This window comes from Balaenoptera ricei, chromosome 1 (assembly GCF_028023285.1).
Source record: "Balaenoptera ricei isolate mBalRic1 chromosome 1, mBalRic1.hap2, whole genome shotgun sequence".
NCBI lineage: Eukaryota > Metazoa > Chordata > Mammalia > Artiodactyla > Balaenopteridae > Balaenoptera > Balaenoptera ricei.
The window spans coordinates 112,296,459-112,318,265 of NC_082639.1; the positions used below are offsets into that span (position 1 = coordinate 112,296,459).

The 21,807-nt window shown below is 43.7% G+C and overlaps 1 protein-coding gene and 2 non-coding genes across 17 annotated transcripts in view; all 3 read left to right on the forward strand.

Moving 5' to 3' along the window:
- The window catches only part of UBAP2L (ubiquitin associated protein 2 like), a 43,370-nt gene extending 22,107 nt beyond the window's left edge, over positions 1-21,263 (forward strand). For 2 of the 15 annotated variants that reach the window (XM_059932499.1, XM_059932505.1), the window contains 17 exons: positions 3,327-3,525; positions 4,126-4,403; positions 4,561-4,733; positions 5,773-5,962; positions 6,689-6,743; positions 7,146-7,320; positions 7,937-8,009; positions 9,076-9,271; positions 9,362-9,450; positions 10,718-10,771; positions 11,395-11,476; positions 12,243-12,460; positions 12,845-12,950; positions 17,704-17,771; positions 18,861-19,058; positions 19,475-19,525; positions 21,050-21,263. In XM_059932499.1, coding sequence (XP_059788482.1) covers positions 3,327-3,525; positions 4,126-4,403; positions 4,561-4,733; positions 5,773-5,962; positions 6,689-6,743; positions 7,146-7,320; positions 7,937-8,009; positions 9,076-9,271; positions 9,362-9,450; positions 10,718-10,771; positions 11,395-11,476; positions 12,243-12,460; positions 12,845-12,950; positions 17,704-17,771; positions 18,861-19,058; positions 19,475-19,525; positions 21,050-21,088 — 2,244 coding nt within the window. In that variant the 3' untranslated portion in view covers positions 21,089-21,263. Of the gene's footprint in view, positions 1-3,326; positions 3,526-4,125; positions 4,404-4,560; positions 4,734-5,772; positions 5,963-6,688; positions 6,744-7,145; positions 7,321-7,936; positions 8,010-9,075; positions 9,272-9,361; positions 9,451-10,717; positions 10,772-11,394; positions 11,477-12,242; positions 12,461-12,844; positions 12,951-14,361; positions 14,766-17,703; positions 17,772-18,860; positions 19,059-19,474; positions 19,526-20,376; positions 20,678-21,049 lie in introns of those variants that run through there. The other 13 variants (XM_059932496.1, XM_059932501.1, XM_059932502.1 and 10 more) reach the window with 8 other exon arrangements.
- LOC132354898 (small nucleolar RNA SNORA58) lies at positions 6,247-6,383 on the forward strand. The gene has a single exon (XR_009499455.1). It is a non-coding gene; the product is annotated as a small nucleolar RNA SNORA58 (small nucleolar RNA).
- Positions 11,175-11,310, forward strand: LOC132354892 (small nucleolar RNA SNORA58). Its single transcript, XR_009499453.1, has one exon. It is a non-coding gene; the product is annotated as a small nucleolar RNA SNORA58 (small nucleolar RNA).
- Positions 21,264-21,807: the final 544 nt, after the last annotated feature.

Here is a 21,807-nt window from a genome sequence, read left to right on the forward strand (position 1 = left end):
GAGCACTTACGGCAAATGACTTGTTGATTCAGAATATTTTTTAAAATTCAGGGTCATCAATTATAGCAAAGGCTAAATAACTAAACAAAGATGGTCAGTAAATCCTAAAAGTACTGCTTTTTCTCTCCTCTTTGCTTTTACTTTCCTGTTTATTTTTTGGTGGAGGGTTACTATAGTTGTAAGAGGTAAGAAACTACATGTGTGCATATACTTTTATTTTTCTAGTAGTAAGGTTATAGTAGTTACTTCAGCTGTAAAACTGCTAAGTCAGCCTCTAATCCAAGAGCTGTTAGGTTTTTTAAAAAATAAATTTATTTATTTTTGGCTCTGTTGGGTCTTCGTTGCTGCGCGCGAGCTTTCTCTAGTTGCGGCGAGCAGGGGATACTCTTCATTGTGGTGCTCATGCTTCTCATTGGAGTGGTTTCTCTTGTTGCGGAGCACAGGCTCTAGGCGCGTGGGCTTCAGTAGTTGTGGCACAAGGGCTCAGTAGTTGTAGCTCACGGGCTTAGTTGCTCTGCGGCACGTGGGATCTTCCTGGACCAGGGATCGAACCCGTGTCCCCTGCATTGGTATGCGGATTCTTAACCACTGTGCCACCAGGGAAGTCCCACTCTGTTAGTTTTTAACTGTTGTCTTAAAATAGTTTTTTGTGTTAATAGTAATTTGCTGGTTGATATTCTGCCATGTATGAGTGGTCACAGGAGAGAAAAGGTGGCAGAGAAGGGAGAGGAGTGTTGGGACTAAAAAGAAAAAGAAGGAAGAAACAAAATGGGACAAATGTAGGAAGATATAATGAAGATCAGAAAATAACTATCAACACCTGAGATACATGACTGGAAAATGGGTTAAGTGCTCTGTGTCGCTTTTAATTGCCTTTAATGTCTGGAGTTGAAGATTTACACCTAAATCCAAATTCTCATATCAAAAATAAGTTTTCAGTATACTTCCACTTTAACATTCTGTTTAATGTGTATCGTGTGATATGTGAAACTAAACATAAGTACTATTCTTTTTTCTCATTACCTGTGTTAATCAGTATGCTATTTAATGTAGTTCTTTTCCATTGAGGACAGAGGTTAGAGGATTAATTTCCCTTGAAATTTAATACATGTAAGTAATATAGGAGCCTTTCCCCATTATCATAATATATGAATGTTAGGTAGTTTTCTATACCTTCAGTGTTTCATGCTTGCAGAATATTTGGTAATCATTGCTGTGCGGGATCATCTCTCTGCCGCAATCCTGTACTTTCAACTAGATTTCCAGTGTTTCTGTTCTTGTTTGTATAGTCTTGGGATACAGACTGAAGTGGGGGAAAAAAGTCTTACCTTGGGTTGGACAGATTGGTTTTGTATAAGCACCGCTTAATGATGAAGAAGATCATGATGTGCTTAAGTAAGAACCTAAGAGAGACTAGACTAAATCTCCTTGGAGATTCTTTAGAATAGTCAAGGCCACATGGTTAATCTTCTGGTCTAGGCTGGTAGTTTTACTTGGTAGTAGGGAATAGAGAGAATCCCCCAGAAACATTAAGAGTAAATTTTGTTTTGTCATCATGATTACCCTGTAGAACTTGGATATACACAGAAAACAAGAAAATCATATTGACTCATTACTTGATCTTTTAGTGCAGAAGTTGAGATAGCCCCTTAACTTTGCTTCTTTGTCTCTGTGCTAGTTATTAGAAACATTGAGATGAAGCTCAGTTAGCTGTTTTTGTTCCTTTTGAGCTGTTCAGTGGAAGGGGCAAAGATTTTAATGGCTGAAGTGAAATTTTATATCACCTTCATGTTAGCTTAATAATCAAGTATTAGTTGATTTAAAAATTCAAAGGGGAGGAAACCCCTCCAGTCATTAAAGGAGTCCCTGAGAAGGAGGGAGGGGAAAGTGATGGTAATGGTATAAATTTTTTTTTTTTTTAATTTATTTTTGGCTGCATTGGGTCTTCGCTGCTGCATGCAGTCTTTCTCTAGTTGCGGTGAGCGGGGGCTACTCCTCGTTGCAGTGTGTGGGCTTCTTATTGCGGTGGCTTCTCTTGCTGCGGAGCACGGGCTCCAGGCATGGGAGCTTCAGTAGTTGTGGCAGGTGGGCTCAGTAGTTGTGGCTCGCGGGCTCTAGAGCGCAGGCTCAGCAGTTGTGGCTCACGGGTTCAGTTGCTCCGCGGCATGTGGGATCCTCCCAGACCAGGGCTCGAACCCGTGTCCCCTGCATTGGCAGGCGGACTCCCAACCACTGTGCCACCAGGGAAGCCCCAGTAATGGTATAAATTTTAATGGCTCTTATTTTTTTGACTGCTTGTTATGTGCCATGCACATATTAAATGCTTTATATAGTATTTGTTTAATCTTCCTACACCTTTATGAGGTACTACTTTTATTCCTCTTTTCAGATGAGGAAAATGAGGTACAGACCAATTACAAGTAATTTTTCCACAATTATTTAACCAGGATTTGAATGTAGACAGTCTGAGTCCAGAGCTTATGCTGTAATGGACTATTCTATTTGGTGACATTCTTTTTTTAAAATTTTATTTAATTTATTTTTATTTCTGGCTGTGTTGGGTCTTCATTGCTGCACGCGGGCTTTCTCTAGGTTTGGCGAGCGGGGGCTACTCTTTGTTGCGGTGCGCGGGCTTCTCATTGTGGTGGCTTCTCTTGTTGCAGAGCACAGGCTCTAGGCACGTGAGCTTCAGTAGTTGTGGCACGCGGGCTCAGTAGTTGTGGCTCGTGGGCTCTAGAGCGCAGGCTCAGTAGTTGTGCGCACAGACTTAGTTGCTCTGCAGCATCTGGGATCTTCCTCGACCAGGGCTTGAACCTGTGTCCCCTGCATTGGCTGGCAGATTCTTAACCACTGCGCCACCAGGGAAGCCCTGGACATTCTTTTTTTAAAAAAAAAATATTTATTTATTTATATTTATTTTTGGCTGTGTTGGGTCTTCGTTTCTGTGCGAGGGCTTTCTCTAGTTGTGGCAAGCAGGGGCCACTCTTCATCGCGGTGCACGGGCCTCTCACTATCGCGGCCTCTCTTGTTGCGGAGCACAGGCTCCAGACGCGCAGGCTCAGTAGTTGTGGCTCACGGGCCTAGTTGCTCCGCGGCATGTGGGATCTTCCGAGACCAGGGCTCGAACCCGTATCCCCTGCATTGGCAGGCAGATTCTCAACCACTGCGCCACCGGGGAAGCCCCCTGGACATTCTTTACTTGTCTTACCTATGCTGGCTCTTAACCAGGATAAGTGTTTTGCTTTTGTTTGTTTGTTTGTTTTTTGAGTAGCTGAACAAGGTTGCTTGGCTGTGGATTTCTCTAATCTCTGTGTTGATCTACACAGGTGAGCATGTTAGGGAAAGGATTTGGTGATGTCGGTGAAGCTAAAGGCAGCAGCACCACAGGCTCCCAGTTCTTGGAGCAATTCAAGACTGCTCAGGCCCTGGCTCAGTTGGCAGCTCAGCATTCTCAATCTGGAACCACCACCACCTCCTCTTGGGACATGGGCTCCACCACACAATCCCCATCGCTGGTGCAGTATGGTGAGAAATATGGAAAGTGATTTGAATTCTTTAAGCATTGGAGCATTACTGCCAAGAGGCTGGCAGGAGTAGGGGTGGAGAATGTGTTCTGAAGTGAGGAGAAGGGCAGCCAACTGGCTCTTTTCCCACAGTGATTTCCCCTGGTGAGATAGGCTCAGTTGAGAAAGCTGGGGAATAATAAATAAATACGTAAGTTGAGGCTGTATATCTCTTTCATCAAATTTAGCCCTGTACACATTTGCAGTCTTCTGTTGACCTGAGGATGGTTTGGATTTTCCCTAGGTTTATCTTCAGTATTTGAAAACATCATACTGCCTTTGGGCTTTTCCATTTTAGGACCTTACACTTTAAACATGGACAATTCCTGGATTCCTTTCTTACATAGGCAGGGTAATAGTTTTGATTTGATTCGGTTCTACTTAACAAATAAAATCCTATGATTGCCATCTATAGAAATGAGATTAAATCTTAAAAGAGGACCTGTTTATATGAGTTTCTGATTCCTGGGGCCCTAATTCATGGCTCTAGAGCAGGATAATAGCATTTTCTTGAGGTTCACGAGCACCTCTGGCCTCATGCTTATTGGATTTCCTCGTGCAGATTTGAAGAACCCAAATGATTCAACAGTGCACAGCCCCTTTACAAAGCGCCAGGCTTTCACCCCATCTTCAACCATGATGGAGGTGTTCCTTCAGGAGAAGCCACCCGCAGTGGCTACCTCCACTGCTGCACCTCCACCTCCGTCTTCTCCTCTGCCAAGCAAATCCACCTCGGCTCCACAAATGTCTCCTGGGTCTTCAGACAACCAATCGTCCAGCCCTCAGCCGGCTCAGCAAAAACTGAAACAGCAGAAGAAAAAAGCCTCCTTGACTTCTAAGGTATATTTGAACTTTTAGATAGATATTATTTTAGGGCAAAGGGGTGTGGGATTTGAGAATTGAGATTGTAAGGGTGTAATTTGGAGGTTTGAAGCAGAAGTTTTTTATTAGTCTTACAGTAAGCTTATAGTAAACCATTACTTTTTCTTCTCTACAGATTCCTGCTCTGGCTGTGGAGATGCCTGGCTCGGCAGATATCTCAGGGCTAAACCTGCAGTTTGGGGCGTTGCAGTTTGGGTCAGAGCCTGTCCTTTCTGATTATGAGTCCACCCCCACCACGAGCGCCTCTTCAAGCCAGGCTCCAAGTAGCCTCTATACCAGCACGGCCAGGTAGAGGAAACAGCTGTCATAAGACTTCTTTTATCAGACCTTTACCAGTTTTTCTAAATCTCTTGCTGATTCCCAGAACTCTGGACAGGCCAAGCCTCTGATTGAGTGAGGGAAAAGTAGCCAATTGTAGCATTTTGTTGAGCACTTTAAGATATTGTTACTAGGTTTTTCCTAACTCTAAACAGAAATGTATCCCTTGGGCACTTCTAGAATATCCAAGCACAGTTCTTAGAGACGTGTACCCCACCTTTAACAGAGTACCTTGGCATCTACCACAGCTAAAATTGCTTTTGACACTTTTAGCCCCTTGGTGTGGACTTAAGCCTACGAAGGATGTAGCTTTGAACTCCTAGGAAGGAGGTAACATTAATATATTACACAATTAAAAGAAACCTTTCCAGTAGAACCTTCCCTGCCTCCTCTGATAGCTGTCAGGGAAGGCCATCTTAAGCAGTAGAAAATCCTGGAGGAATTCCAGAGTACTAGGGTATTTTTTTCAATCCTTAGAATTTAAAAATAGAGATGTCTTGCCCCAGCCTAGCTCCTTTGAATCATAATTGCTGTTAATGCATATGAATATTTTAAAAGTTCCTTTCAAGAGAATTTACTTCATAGGGTTTTTGAGAGGGCCAAGAGCTCAGAATTCCTTAAAATGAACATGAGCAAAAGGTGATTTTTCCCGCGTTTAGGGTTCATGTTATGATGGTATCAAAGGGACCAAGAGTTAGTATATCCTTTCTACTGACTTTTAGCCTCTTTTTCTAATAACAACAGGATGTAAGGAAACAAGAATTTTTTCTCTTCCTTTAAGAGTTGAAAATGTTTTTAAACTCGATTCTTAGCTTAGATCCCTGGCTCTATAGGAGGTGGAAATTCCTACTGTTGTCAAGAGAAAATTGTGGCAGTTTCTTTTATTTGTTGCTGGAATTTTTCTTTTTGATTGTAATCAACTTACACAAGTAGTAGATCTCCACTGTTTTAGTATCAGCAGATCTGCTCTATTCGTCACTCTCAGATTTTCCTTCTCCGTTCCGCACAGTGAATCTTCATCCACAATTTCATCTAACCAGAGTCAGGAGTCCGGTTATCAGAGTGGCCCAATTCAGCCGACAACCTATACCTCCCAAAATAATGCTCAGGGCCCTCTATATGAACAAAGATCCACACAGACTCGGCGGTACCCCAGCTCCATCTCTTCATCACCCCAAAAGGACTTGACTCAGGCAAAGGTATTGGCTTCACGAACCCCTGGGCATTGGTTAGGAGAATAGTGGGCAAAATCTCTGAAATATAAGTGTTTTACTTCTTGACAAATGGTGCTAAGACACCTCTGAAGTGCTGATTGAGAAGCTGAACCACATTTTTGTGGTTGGTGAAATAAAAGTTCTCTTCACTAACCTTGGAGACTTAGAGCCAGAAGATCATTCTCTCTGCACTAAAGATTCATTCTCTTTAGTAGAATCAGTCTCAATTACCTGTTTTCTTGGAAGATCTGATTGCCAGCCTTCTGTGGGTGCATATCAGTAGACCTCACCTTGCTATGTCTTGGCTTGGTGAGGGGGACAGCATATGCTAGAGGCAATGTGGAGTGACTGTCAGATGCAGCCAGCAGAATAGGTGGTTTGGCTGAACTGTCATACTCCCACATCCTCCCCCAGGGATCACTGGATTTGGACCTTTCCTGTATCTGTTTGGGGTTTGGGATCTCTTCAGCAGTTTGGGCATTGCCTTCTGTTGCCCTGGGTCACACAGGGTTGGTATATCTTATTTTTGTTGTTTCTAAATTTTTGTTGTTTTTATTTTGTTTAGGTAGTATACATTATGTTAATCCTTTCATTAACTTGTAGAATTTCTCTGAAAGAAATTGGTTGACAGAAGTTAAGCTGAGTCAGTGTGCTAACTTGACCTATTCACTTGAGTTTGTCTGTTTCTTATTCCTCTGTTTTTTGTACCAGAATGGCTTCAGTTCTGTGCAGGCCACGCAGTTACAGACCACGCAATCTGTTGAAGGTGAGTGTTCTCCAGGCTTTTTCCTCTCAGTTGTAGTGTTTTTACTCCCCTTTAAATATTTTTGCATTTCGTAGATTGTTGTGAAAAGAGCCCTGCCTCAGTGATCAAAACTCCTGGTATAGTCTTAGCTTGGTTCTTTCTACCTTGCTGTTTAATCTCAAACTATCGTAAGTTTCAGGTTCTCTGTCTTGTAACAGTGATAATCCTCTGGGTTCTCTTTATTGGACGAATGAGATCAGTGCTGTGAAATGCTTGGAATTAAAAAAAAAAAGAAAAGATTGTACCTAAATGTTACTGGTCCATTACTCAATGACTCACACTCTTGTCTTTGGGACAGCCTAGGGCTGTCGTCACCTCTTAATAACTTCCTCTGATGAGGTGAATTCCTTTCTTTATTTCCAGGTGCTACAGGCTCTGCTGTGAAATCTGACTCACCTTCCACTTCTAGCATCCCCCCTCTCAGTGAAACGGTATCTGCAGCTTCCTTACTGACGACAACCAATCAGCACTCATCTTCCTTGGGTGGCTTGAGCCACAATGAGGAGATTCCAAATACTACCACCACACAACACAGCAGGTGATTTGGGGTGAGGATGGAGGTTTGGGTTGGTGAGTAGTAATAACAGAGCTCTCTGGTTCTATCTTGTCCTCTCTGCCTAGCAGAGACCACATTAGCTAAGTGGGTGACCTAAAAGCTATGGAAAGTAAAGACAGGAGGCTTTTTCCCCTTTTTCAACACCCATTCTTGCTTTAACTGCTCACTACCCCTGGCTGGCCATTGTGTTTACCATATGATCTCAGATCTCCTTGGTCCCATATTCTGCCTTCTTTACCTATGTTCTTTTTTTTTTTTCAATCGATGTATAGTTGATTTACAATGTTATGTTAATTTCTGCTGTACAGCAAAGTGATTCAGTTATACATATACATATTTTTTAAATATTTTTTTCCATTATGGTTTATCACAGGATATTGAATATATTTCCGTGTGCTATACAGTAGGACCTTGTTGTTCATCCATTGTTTATATACTAGTTTGCATCTGCTAACCCAGAACTCCCACGCTATCCCTCCCCACCCCTCCTGCCGGCAACCACAAGTCAGTTCTCTGTGTCTGGCCTGTGTTCTTGACTGAAGCTTCAGGTCAGGTAACCATAGCCCTATGGCTAATGGCAACCTCTTTTACCTTACAGCACGTTATCTACTCAGCAGAATACCCTTTCATCATCAACATCTTCTGGGCGCACTTCGACATCCACTCTTTTGGTAAGTGTGATGCTATAAAAGAGGAAGTGTGGTCCTGTTACACTTAAACAACTATCCAACTGTAAGAGTCTCCCAAGAAGGGACTCTTGAAAATTTCTTCATGAGGTGGCAAAATGATAATTCATCTGAAGTTTCAGGAAAGGAGTAAAAGGATGTTTGAAGCCAAGAGAGGCAGAAGAATCCAGAAATATTGCAGAGCTGTAGGCCAATTCTCAAAGCCCTGGAAGTGACTTTTTTTGAATATATGACCTTTTTTTTTTTTAACACTGTAATTGGGTGGGGCTTTGTGTGCTATGATAAATTCTGTAAGAACATACATCCCTTTCTTACTGGTACAGCCATTTTCATTCATTGGTCTGCAGTATGGCAGACATGAGTCCTGAAAATAATCAGTTTGAGTCTGGGCATCCTATGAAAGTAGAGGCCAGATGAGAGCTTTTGGCCAAAGAATTAATTTCACTGTTGTGATTTTATAACAATTTGTGTAATTAAGCTGAGATGGTAAGGAAGGAAACTAACTTCAGAAGGACCTGTTTTGGGCAAAGGTGTCTGGTTTGTCAAAAGCCTGGGGCAAGGTAATGAGGGTTAAGGCTTTCTCAGGAATCTCTCTTTCCTCAAGTATACTATTTCAGGTTTAAATTCATTAGAACTTGTACTTCTTTCTAGCTTGTGAACTGGTCCGTTGTGCTGGCCTAGTGAAGAAGAATGTGGGAGAGAAGACTATGATATATTTTTCAGACCTATCTTCTGTCTCCTCATTGACTAGTCAGTGTTGGTTTCTAGAGAGTTTGTCCCTACTCGCTCTGCTGCCTTTCTGAACAGGGTGATAATGTGCAGTGGGTCTGTTGTTACCATCTTTACCAGATGAATGTTGGGGAATGTGTAGCCAGACAGTATTTAGTAACTTCTTCTAATTACTTTGGCAGAGAGCACCCTAGTACCCTGCCTCAGTCTTTTTAATTGAGAAGTTGGTGTGATATAATCAACAGAAGGGATTGTCTTTCCTGACCTGTTATACTAATCACTGTTTCCTCCTCCTCTCTTCCACTGCACGGCCTTTTTGAAGCACACAAACGTGGAGAGTGAGGCGAATCTTCATTCTTCCTCCAGCACTTTCTCCACCACATCCAGCACAGTCTCTGCACCTCCCCCAGTGGTCAGTGTCTCTTCCAGTCTCAATAGTGGCAGTAGCTTGGGCCTCAGCCTAGGCAGCAACTCTACCGTCACAGCCTCCACTCGAAGCTCAGTTGCTACGACTTCAGGTAACCCTGCATAGAAGATGAATTGCATTCCTTTGGTATGGACGAGCAAAGTAATAGTGTGACAAGATAAAAATATAATTTCTCTTTCAGGAAAAGCTCCTCCCAACCTCCCTCCTGGGGTCCCGCCGTTGTTGCCTAATCCATATATTATGGCTCCAGGGCTGTTACATGCCTACCCGGTAAGTGAGACTGAAGGATCTTCTCCAAAAGAGGAAGGTGGTATGGCTATTCTTTATGGCTATGGCTTCAGGTGGAAGAATATAATTAAATAATAAATGAGTGGTTGTCACATATAAACAAGTTTTTAATCTTTGTAGTTTTGGAAAAAAATAATTTTTTAGAGAGGAAGGACTAAACCTAGACCAGGTCCTCTATTGTGTATTTTCTCGGGTGAAACACAATTTCTGGGCCTCAGAAGCCAAAGGCCAGAGTGTCTAACTTGAATCCCTTTCAATTTCTTAGGAAATTATTTTCTCTAGTTGGATTGATTCCTAATTTCTGGGGGTCTATGCTGCCTCTGACCTAGTTGGAGTAGAGTTCCCTGACTTAGTCTGGGGCTATCTGAGAATAGATGACTGACAGTAGTAGCCTTTTGCTCTGTTGTGTCTTCTATCAGCTTCGTGTATTCAGTGCCTATTAAGATGAAGGATATTTATTTAAAAAATTTTTTAAAAAACATGTTTTTCAAACTTATGTTTACCAGGGGATTAGGGCGGGGGTGGGGGGGGGGAGGGATAAATTGGGAGATTGGGATGGACATATACACACTACTGTATATAAAATAGATAACTAATAAGAACCTACTGTGTAGCACAGGGAACTCTACTCAGTACTCTGTAATGGCCTATATGGGAAAAGAATCTAAAAAGAGTGGATATATGTTATATGTATAACTGATTCACTTTGCTGTACACCTGAAACTAACACAACATGGTAAATCAACTATACTCCAATAAAAATTAAAAAAAAAAAAACAACTTGTTTTTGCCTTCAGAGAGTCTAGAAGAATATCATACAAATGAAACATCCATTAGCACTTTTTTAATATCTAACACACTACCTTAGTACCCAAACATTAAAGAGTAGAGTAAAATGTGAATCCTTTCTGAAGGAGATAAATTTTAAGCCATATTTTGAAGGGCAAAGGAGACAAAGACAGGTAGAATAAAGCAGGCTATGTGTGTATGACTTGTGCATACCCTACTGCTACCCAGAGGCCAGCCTAGTTGAATCACTGTGTAGCTCGAGGAAAGCTTCAAGACCTTTCATGAATCATGTAATCTCTTTGTATTTCACTTCTTTCTTAAAGAAAATGAAGGAAATAATTTATGTCCTCTTCTTCTTAAGAATGAGGATGAATGTTGATTTATCTTGTCTGTTAGCTCCTTGGTTTGCTACCATCATGACCAGTCCTCATTAATATTGTTACATGTTTGTATCTTTCAGCCACAAGTATATGGTTATGATGACTTGCAGATGCTTCAGACAAGATTTCCATTGGTGAGTATATGGTTGTAGAGCTTAGGAAAAGAAAGTGATCTTAAAATTAATGTTTGGATTATTCCAAATGTTCAGTTGATAAGTCACAGACTTGGCTCTTTCTCAAGCCATACCTCCATACACATACTTTAAGATATATTAGAATGTACTTAGAGAGTGGTTCCAACAGAAGGTAATTTTTTTTTTTTTAATCAGAGTTGTGGCATCTTTGAAGTAAACACATTTTAACCTGTTCTAAAGCTCAGAGTACTGTGGAGCTCTTGGGATGCTTCCTGTATGTCTCAAACACTTTGATGAATTCCAGAAGGAAGATCTGTTTTCTCAGTAGTAGTAGAATATTAGGGATAATATCTAGAGGTTTGAGAATATTATTGGTACTGATGGACTTGAAGTGTTTCCTGGTGGGCATACTTGTAGACCTTGCCTGACTGTCCCCATGGCCAGGCAGGGGTGACAGTGTATGCAAGAGTAATATGGAGTTTGTGCCAGTTCAAGCCAGCTTAATCAATGGCTGGATAAATTGCAGTACTCCAACATTCTCTTGCTTCTCACGCTGAATGACACGTCCTCACTTCTGGGAATGAGTGGCACTGAGTCTCTGCTCTTTTATCTCTCTCTTTCAGGATTACTACAGCATCCCATTTCCCACACCCACCACTCCGCTGACTGGGAGGGATGGTAGCCTGGCCAGCAACCCTTATTCTGGTAGGATTGGGATGGGGCTGAATAAAGGGAAGTTGTGTTGGCCTTGGTGGCAGAAACCTGATTAGTAGAAGGAAGGGATCCAGTTCTCACTTTAATTAAGATCTTTGACAGAAGTACAAAATGGATGTGGTAAATCAGGGTTGGTAGATTCAGAATCCTGCTGAAGATGGGCATGTAGCAACTTGGCTTCTCATCCCGCTTTCTGTTGTCTCCCTGTGACTCCGGATGATGTGTTGACTCCTCAGCTATTCTCTAGCTTTTTCCAGGAAGTACTGTGGTTGAACTGGCCTTCCTCTACTCATCTCTGCTTCTGTTCCTTACTCATGTGGCAGTCTCATTGCCTTGCTAGGCCAGGGCCTGACCTATTGTTGACCTTATTGACCTGTCATTTTCCCTGACCTAGCATTGTTTTTCAAGTCCAGCATGGAGTTTTCCCCATGGAGGGGAAGCAGAGAAGGAAAGGAGGGGGTGGGGTGGGGAAGAGATGAAAGAAAACAGGTGGGCAGGGAAATCATACAGGAGCTTTATTCTGGGAGCCGGTTTCTGCCACAGTATTGCGCAGTCATGCAACATTAGTCCTTGACTAGCACTGTGCGGAGTGTGTGCTGAGCAGTGCTAAATGGAGCCGCAAAGAAATGTAATTCAAAGCACTGAACTTTAATAGTCTCTGAAGGCTCTCCTGGAATCATGTGAAACCAGAAGAGGAAATTCTGCATTGGTGTTGGGGGGTGAAAGAGGCAGATACATTTAGCCTCTCGTGTCACAGGTGACCTCACAAAGTTCGGCCGTGGGGATGCCTCCTCCCCGGCCCCGGCCACAACCTTGGCCCAGCCCCAGCAGAACCAGACACAGACTCACCATACCACGCAGCAGACATTCCTGAACCCGGCGCTGCCTCCTGGCTACAGTTACACCAGCCTGCCATACTACACAGGGGTTCCGGGCCTCCCCAGCACCTTCCAGTATGGGCCTGCTGTGTTCCCTGTAAGTACTTGGGCTTGGTCTTTACTTGTGGTGAAGAATCCTAGCCCTGGACACTATGCTAGCTGCTTTCAAGGCTAGATGACTTTTTAATAATGAATGAAGAGGAACAGTTTCCACCTCTAGCCTCTTTCTGGCCTGGGAGAGGGAGTGGGGCTGGGATTGGGATAAGGGATTACCCATTCATAGAATTAGCTAAAGGGGGAATGTACAGCTTTGCTTCCCTCAGACTCTCATTCATTCCCTGAACCCATTTTGCTAAGTAAACTGTGGACAGCATACATCAGAGTGGGTAGCCAGCTGAATGCCCAGTCTCTGGAGTAGAAGGGGTCGGTTGAGTGGTACTTTGCTGCCATTTCAATGTAGTTCTGGCCTATTGCTCTTCAGGTGGCTCCTACCTCTTCCAAGCAGCATGGTGTGAATGTCAGTGTGAATGCATCAGCCACCCCTTTCCAACAGCCAAGTGGATATGGGTCTCATGGATACAACACTGGTAAGCTCACCTTGACCCTGGCTGTCATTGGTGTCTGTGGGATGTCATTAAATGAGCTTCAGGGAGGAAGATCTGGTGCTTGAGAAAACAGGGTTGGTGAGGGTGTGCTGCTGCTCCGTGTATGATTGTTAATGTCTGCCTGACTTGGGTGTCTGTCTGAGCAGCACCAACAGAGGAGCTTAATGCTAGAATGTGTATCCACTACTCATGACGGGAATGCCCTGGCGCATGAGTTGGCTATTAGAATATGTTGGCTGGCCTAAACTTTGGGTGGGAAGCAGAGGGCCCCAAGATTTTACTGAGATGTCAGTGGAGGCAAGTGTTAACATTTAAGGTACTGGTAGTACAATAGGGGATATATTCACTGAATAGAAGAGTTAAATGGGTTCTTAGCTAGCATGCTGTGGTAGGTTTGGCTTAAATCTCTTTGTAGTACTGCTTTTCTCATGTGGCCCCTTTTTATTGCCTATCTAGAGGGCCGAAGATGTGGAGAGAAAGGAGTAAGGCATGAATACTCAATAGAGGGAGAGTTGGACCTTTATGTTCCTTCATTTGTATGGCTGGTCTCTTTGCAAAGTCCATTTGCACCTCTGATGGCAGGGAGGGAAATACGGGAATCCTCTGAATGGGTGCTGACCTAAAAGATATTTAGCCTATCCCTGCTCCCATACCTGACACCTACTCTCCATTTTTGGAGGACAGGGAGTAAGAGTCTTCGAATAAAACAATTCCATCTACTTTTTTCAGTGCCTTGTAGATGTGTATGGGGAGGAGGTGGTTGCCATTGCTTGGGGTTGGAGTTGAGGGTTGTCCTTTAAAATTCTTAGCTTAGTTATGGTTACATGGTGATTTGGATGGAGCTACATCTGTGTTCTTCACCCTTGTATGGGCTCCAGGTGGTTAAAATTGCCCAAGGTTTTCAATTATTGGGAAACTGAGCTGAGCAAAGAGGGCAGTAGGTCTGGGATCTAACAGGTGGAGCTTTGAACTGTGTTGTATGACTTAGAGTGGGTCAAGATTTAAACTAAAGAAATCCTGAGAGACCCCATTGAGATTTAATAATACCCAGACTCCTTGTGCCTAGGGCCCCCTCTCACTGAGCAGGTCCACCCTAGTCTTTGGTGGGGAGGATTATAAGCTTTTGTCTTGGAGTGGCCCTATTCCAAGAATGTTAGATTTAGGTCTTAGCTGGACCAGGTTCAAGAATTTGAAGAGGTAGATGATTGGTAATAGAAGAAAATGGCATAGCTGATTTTGGAAATCCTAGCTTCATACTTCCCTTAAGATTTCAGAGACCTCCTATAACAGCCCTTTAAGAATCCCCAGTTCCCAACCCCACAGAGGGCTCTTGTCATCCCATTCCTCATCAACCTCTGAATTCATTTATTTTTATGTATTTGATTCCTTTTAGGAAGAAAATATCCACCCCCTTACAAGCATTTCTGGACGGCAGAGAGCTAATTTGGCCCAAGGCTGGGGGCTGTGTTTTGTGTGTGTGTGTAAATTTGCACTGAAGTCTTGTTTCAGAAACCAGACCACTGAGGAGAGCCTGCTGAGCTGTGGCCATGGCCTGCGTGGCTTGGGGAAATGAGTTGGTGGATACCTTCTGGGCTTTTGAACTTGCCCTTCCCCCATTTCCCTCTCCCCCATGTGTCTGACCCTGTCTTACCCATTTCGAATTCAAGCGGTGCAGCACCTCCTCCGAAGCATCAATGCACACACCTGCTGTTGCTTTTGATTTCTGGAAGGCATGTAGTTTCAACTTGTAACAAAATATTTGTAGTCTTCAATAAACTGTGGTATTTCTTTAGCTAACTCTGGCGTTCTTTCCGTGCATGTCTTTCTGGACACTAGGAGCCAATGTTGTGCTGTGGATGAAGGGTGGAGGGTGGCCTTTTCAATCAAACCCCAGCATAGCCAAAGAACTGTTAACTTTTCAGTATGGTGATTTTATTAAGGTGGGGGAGGGGAAGTGGCCTCAGTTCCCAGCCTGTTGATTGGTTAGTCAAGAAAGCTATTTGTAGAAAATGCCCGATTCTCCATGCTTATTATAGCTCTTCACTTTTCCATTTAGATCTTCCCCTTGTCTCTGACATAAGCAGAGGAGAAAGGACAAAAAAGTTCGTGTCATGTCATTGTGAAAGGCTGAAGAGATGGTGTTCAGAGCTTTTGTTAGGAAAGTATCTCCCAAGGCTTAATTCCCACATCTGGTTCCCAAAGGCCAAGTGGCTGATTGAGATCAGATAAAGTCATTAGTGACCAGCTAGTTGATGACTCAGGCTGTGGAAACTGTTCTAGCCTGGAACATTGTTCTTAGTCCCTCGATGGCTTTTCAGGGATTGTGGATTATTAGTTGTTTTGCACTTGTGGGTATAGCTAAGAATGTGTGAGAGAGGTTTGGTTAGACATCTCCTTGACTATGGAAATTCTCATCCCCTCTCAATCCAACTGGTACACCGTCAGCCCTTCGTTCATATAGTTAACTTGGACAGTGAGAACTCTGTCCTTGGTTAATTGGAAACCTAGATATTTCACTTTCTTTGTATTTGTTCCCAGCCCTCTGGAGTAATTTTGTCCTGTGAGTGTGACCAGCCTTCCCAGGGGCTGCCATGCTGGGAGAGATTGGTTCTCTCAACCAATCTCTGGAGGAAGATTCTTGTTTCTCCTCCCGGCCATCCACATTGTGTTTGTATGATCATCCCTGCTTGGGAGTGGGGGTAATCAGGGGGTGTTGACTGTTGGAAGGAAAGCAAGAAAACTGTAGTCTGAGGAGATTGCTAATTACTGGTGAATGATAGGGAAACCAATGCCCATTATTTTCTAGGGTCTCAGATGCTTACACCGAGGCCATTTAGGGCTACTACACAAAGTATTCTCTTTTTTCCAGCATTTCCAGTTGTTTTAACCAACAGGCCAATTAAGGCCTCTAGACTAGAAGCTGTTTTTTAGCTAGTCCACCCTCTGGAAAGAATGAGACCAGGTAGGGGCACATTGGAACTAAATTCCTCCCTACCACCTGGCTTGAGAATCGGCCATTTTTCCCATTCTGTATGGGGTGACCAAGTGGTGTCAGCAAGCTGTTTGAGCCTTTGCAGTAAAGATCATTGTCTCTTCTGGTTCCTCTCAAAAATGTTCCATTTATATCCTATTACACCTTACTCTCAACCCTTCCACACAAACCTCCTCATTAGCTTAGCTTTTTACATAAATGAACTCCTGTTCTTAAAGTTATGCCTATTACTAGTGATTTGCCAAATGGGCACCTGGGGCTTGAAAAGGGAAGGGAAAAAGCTATCATGTTAGTTCCTGTATTGTCCCCTTTTTCTTAAGTGCCTTTAAAGTGTAGAGTTGATACTTTGGAGATGGGAAGTATTTTCTCATGCTTGGTTTCTGTAGTTCTGTTCTTTTCCTAGTTGGTATTTGCTCCTCCCTAGAACTATCTGGCCTTGTGATGTGGGAGGGTTCTCCAGAGTAAGATGCCACTTCTACTGGGAAGATTCTAAAGTGGCTGTCCAAGGTGGGCTTAGCTTTTGAAGGCTGCCTTGGTCTAGAGAGGATTTGGGTTCTGGAGTTTGAAGGGAGATTACTGTTGAATTGTGGGTGAATGGAGAATTCCTCATTTGTGATTTGGTCAGTTTAGGGCTTCAAAAAAACTCTCAACAAAGTGTTCTAACAGCAGAGGAGAATGATCCAAAGACATAAACTGAAATGCAAAGTTTTTCTGAGATTTCATTTTATCTCACTTCCTGAAAACTAACATATTTAGAAAGGATGCTCTAAATTCCTAGTTAAATTTGAGTTACTTTTCCTTCAATATTGGTATACAATTTCTCAAGTAAGTTGCTGGGTTATTTTACCTGATGGCTTTTTCCTATCCTTGACTTTTTGCCCCATACCCTAGGAGGTACAGTATGTGTAGTTCAGTTTAAGGAGTACAAATCAAAATGGAGAATTGTACTATTGTGGTTTCCTTAAAATTGTAGTTGGTGGTAGGGAGGTTTTCAATAGGAAACATGCAAGTTGCTCGAGTATGGATTAGAGCTTTTATCTCGTGGAAAAGGTGAAGTTGTAAACTAGAATGACAGTTGGATTTTTGTGTTCCACCTAGGCTGTAGGAGATAGCCTACCCCTATCTACCTTCCTTACCCCTCTCTCTCCATGCTTTGGCTTAAACTGAGTAAATGGAAATTAGCCTTTGTGCCAGCTCTTTAAATCATAAGTCTGTAGCGTAGAAGTGCCAAGACTGGGGAAGCTGGACTAAGTAAACTGAGGCTCCGAGAATGAAAGTGCTCTTGGGGGTTGAATAGGAGTGCTCCTCTAATACTTACCTTATGCTGTGGAGGCATGGATTTTGAGCCCATTCATGAGCAGGACTGCAGAACTGAGTGGAGTTTGGGTCAGTTGATTTGAAATGGACGTTAAAAGTTTAATACAATCCTGTTGGGCTTTGGCACAGAAAAGTGTTTTGAAAACCATATGCTAGTGAGGTTTGGCTATATTCCCTAGTCCTCCCCAATACAACACACCTCACTCTCACATAAATACTCAGTACACATCTGGAAAGGGCAGGAGAACCTAGGGAGCTTTTGTGTCATGAACTCTTATCCCTCAGGACTGACATGAAGCTGGAAAAACAGACCAAAATTCCCTTGCAGTGCTATAGCTAGAAGGGCTACTACACACATCATCTCCCAGGGATGGGGCCAGGCAGCTAGCTGAGCTAATCCTCCTGTCTGTTTCCTCCTCCCCCCAGGTGTATCAGTCACCTCCAGTAACACAGGCGTGCCAGATATCTCGGGTTCTGTGTACTCCAAAACCCAGGTAGGTGCCTGGCTCTGGATAGAAGTGGAAAAAGAAATGACATAGAGGAGGTGGAGTTGGAATGATAGAAGTACAGTGAACATGGGAGTTCCTTGGCGGTCCAGTGGTTAGGACTTGGCGCTCTCATTGCCATGGCCCGGGTTCAGTCCCTGGTCGGGGAACTAAGATCCCGCAAGCTGAGTGGCGCGGCCAAAGGGGGAAAAAAATACAGTGAAGAACAACCCTAAGAGAGGTGTCAGGAAATCCATTCTACTAGAAAATGAGTGTCTCTAAACTTCAGTTTCTTGAAGAAGTTTAAATTTAGCCCTCTGGGAAAAAGCAAGAAAAATGTTACAGGAAGGTGCAGTGTGGTAAATTGTTGTGATATGTCATGTGATTTACTGTGCAACTATCCTGGCCCTTTACATACCCACTCCCAACCTTTTCATAAGTTTCCGAGAGAACAGATATGGAATGAAGGGAAACTAGTTCTTTCCATTCTTTTTGTAAGTATATCTATAAACAGAGTAGGAGAGGACACAACCCAGTAGCTAAAGTGAGGCATCTGAATTATCCACAGATTTGTATTGTGTTGCTCCCCCCAACACACACCATAAATAATTAAAAGTTTGATGTAAAGTATGAGGAGTTATGGTGGAGTCTTTCATGGCCAAGACCGTTAACACTCAAGATACCTCAGTGTGTATTCATTTCTTTTGAAATATCCAAGGAGTTCTAATTTTTACCCAACTCCAGGGGTATCCCTGTTTGTGCTAAGAGTAGTCAGCAGATTTCACTGTGTTCATGAACCATGTTAGAATTTACGAAGTGCTCTCACATCTATCCTCTCATTTGGTCCTTACAACTGAGAGGTTAATAGCATCCGTGATTTATGTTAAGAGAAAATGAAGCTGAGAGATTAATTTTCTCAGGATCACACAGCTGTTAAAGGGTAGAGCTGAGGCTGAGACCTGAATGTCTGACTTCAGGTGCAGCATTCATTCTATGATACCATGCTGCTTTCTGAGGGTGGGGGATCTTGGGTTCAGAAATTCTGAGGATTAGTTTGCTGATCCCTTTTACTCTCTCTCCTCCCATTCTCCTGGATAGCAGTCCTTTGAGAAACAAGGTTTTCATTCCGGTACTCCTGCTGCCTCCTTCAACTTGCCTTCAGCCCTAGGAAGTGGGGGGCCCATCAATCCGGCCACAGCTGCTGCTTACCCACCTGCCCCCTTTATGCACATTCTGACCCCCCATCAGCAACCGCACTCCCAGATCCTTCACCATCACCTGCAGCAGGATGGCCAGGTAATAGCCCTTCCCCCTCTTTCCTTTCCCTTCCTCTTCCTTCCTATACCCTAAAACTACCTCCCCTTTCCTTTTCTTACCCTTCCTCACCACCACCTTCACCCAGTCCTCCCCAGCGCCAGCCATGGGCACACAGCACATACAGACACAAGCGCACACAACACGAGTGGCCGGCAAAGGAGATGTCAGAGAAGAGGCCAGATTGAAACCTTTTTTGCCCAGTTCCTTTGGTGCCTTTCTCCTCCACCTCCTCCCATAGCACAGTTGTCCTCATCCTATCAGACCTGGGTCACACCTCCCCTCTTACCTCTCCCAGCCTTCCCCCTTCCCTGACATTATAGCTTTCCCTTCTAATGGTGGAGTTCTATTGTCAAAGTTTGTCCCTTTATTTTCCATATATCCTGGTTCTGCCTCAGCTACCATATTTGCAGATGATTCTCTGTTGCCAGCGCCAGCAGGAGGAGCAGGTAATGAAACTGAATGATGATATGCTTGAACCCACTCCTTTTCAGTCCCCATTTCACCTCCACAGTCTCAGGGAACTTGAAGAGAAAAGATTGCACGGTCACAAATCGGGATACACAAACACAGACACCTTGCTGAGCTCTCTGGCCTCCCGTTCCTCTCTTGTCCTCCTCTCCTCAGTGTCCTCTTTTTCTTTCTACCCTTCCCCAACTCTTGAAACACTTGGTTACCGGAATGGAAAGGATTCTTGGGGCAGCATCTGGAGCCTGGGGCCTCAGACTGTCTCTCTTACCTTTCCTGAAATGGGCTCGCAGATGTGTGGTAGGGGTGGGGAGCCCTGGGGTGGTGCAGGTGACCTCTCCCCCTTCCTCATAGGTGGTTGCGGAGCTAGAATAAGGGCTGCCTTGCTCTCAAAGACAGATGTCCAAATTGAGGCATTCATGGGGATCAGTGAAAGTGAAATCACCTTGTGATCACTCATCTCCAAGAGGCTGTAATTCTCTCTAGAGAGTAGCCTTTCCTCGGATCAGGGCAAGGTGGGTTTGGGGGGTGAGGAGAAGGTGAAATTGAAAATTAGTAGAACTGATGCACTATCTTGTCTCTAAAAGTATCCCGCCCTCTTTTCATCTTTCCCTTATTTAAAGTTTGAGAGTGTTTTTTTACTTGTCAGAGGTGCTCTAACTGCTGTATAAAACAAATTTCCTATGGTTGAGAAGTAAGCTTCAGAGTAGTTTCTAAGCAAGGGGAATGGGAGAGTAAAACAATTTCCAGATTTCCACCTGAAGATGTCATAAATTTGTCCCACTAACTAGACATCTTTTTCCTCCCCATTCACCCTCCCATTCCCCTGCAGACGGGCAGCGGGCAACGTAGCCAGACCAGCTCCATCCCGCAGAAGCCCCAGACCAACAAGTCTGCCTACAACAGCTACAGCTGGGGGGCCAACTGAGGCCCTGACTCTCTTCTCCCGGTCCCATCTTCTGAGAGGGCTTCTCAGCCTGGCAACTATGGAAACAGCATCAAAGAGAGAAAGGAATGTGGGGGGGTTCCACTGCCCCCACCCCCAGCGGCCCATCCCATGCCTCAGCTTCATGTCTGTCCCATTCCCATACCATCCCCACTCTGTTGTATGTATTATAGGATTTGTATTTCTCCTTTTTTTTTTCTTCCTTTCCTCTTCTCCTCCCCCCTTGCATTCAAGATTATGAAACTTTGCTGTGGGCCCTGCCCTCCCTTCTCCTCCTCCTGTTCACCCTGGTGGTGTGTGGGTGAGGTAGGGAGGGGGGACCCCCAAATATATATCAGCCCAACAGCCCTAAGTCTCCTCCTTTATTATTAGGAAACAAAACAACAACAACAAAAAAATGGCGTCATGAATATGAACAGCATTGTCAGATGAATTAGTTGAAGTGTTTTTTTTTTTTTTTTTTTTGTACTGTGTCCTCAAATTTAATGGATTAATGTGTCTTGTATATATAAAAAGAAAACCTCTACCTTCAGCCTCTGCCCATTCTTGCTCCGTCTAGGATATCCTCAGTCTCGTCGATGACCAGCTTGGTGAATAAATATTACTGTACCAACTGGGCCTTCTCTAGCAGGCCCCGAAGGCAGTGGAATAAAATGAAATCTTCGCCCTTTAAGAACTCCTCTGACCTTAATGTGCTAGTATCATCTTGCCCTTGAGGGCATTCCCTTCCCCCCCCTCCCCTAAGAATTACACAGCGTGGTGCCTGGAAAGAATCACTGCAAATCTTCATTTCCTCCAGATCTACAGCAGATTTTAGGCAGTGAAGGGAGAGCAAGATATTGGGTGGAAGGGGAGAGGATTAAGCAGGAGTTGAAAGAAATGGCTTTGTAGAATCAAAATTTAATTTAGATGGGTCCAGGCAAATGAACTGGAAAGAAATGAGGGCAACATGCACTGTTGGCTAGCAAAACTGAAGCAGTAGTTCTTACTTCTTGAGTGCTTTCACTTCAAGTAGCTAATATCCAACCCCTTGAAAAGGAGGAGTCTAGAGCAAGGCCAGGGTTGGGATGGAGGTGGGGGTAGAGCGAGGGGGAGGCTTTTCAAGTCAGTGACCCGAAAAAGGGGATACTTACAGCCCCAGATTCTCTCCCAAGACTCTTCAATAGATTTCCCTTGCTCTCTTACAAAGTCTTTATCCTGGTGGTTGCAGACCCTGCCTGGAAGAATTAGGAGAATCCTTTATAGTTATGACAAACTCCTTAATAGCTGGAGAGATGGAGTTAAATCCATGCGTTCCTCTGTCTTTTATCTTATACT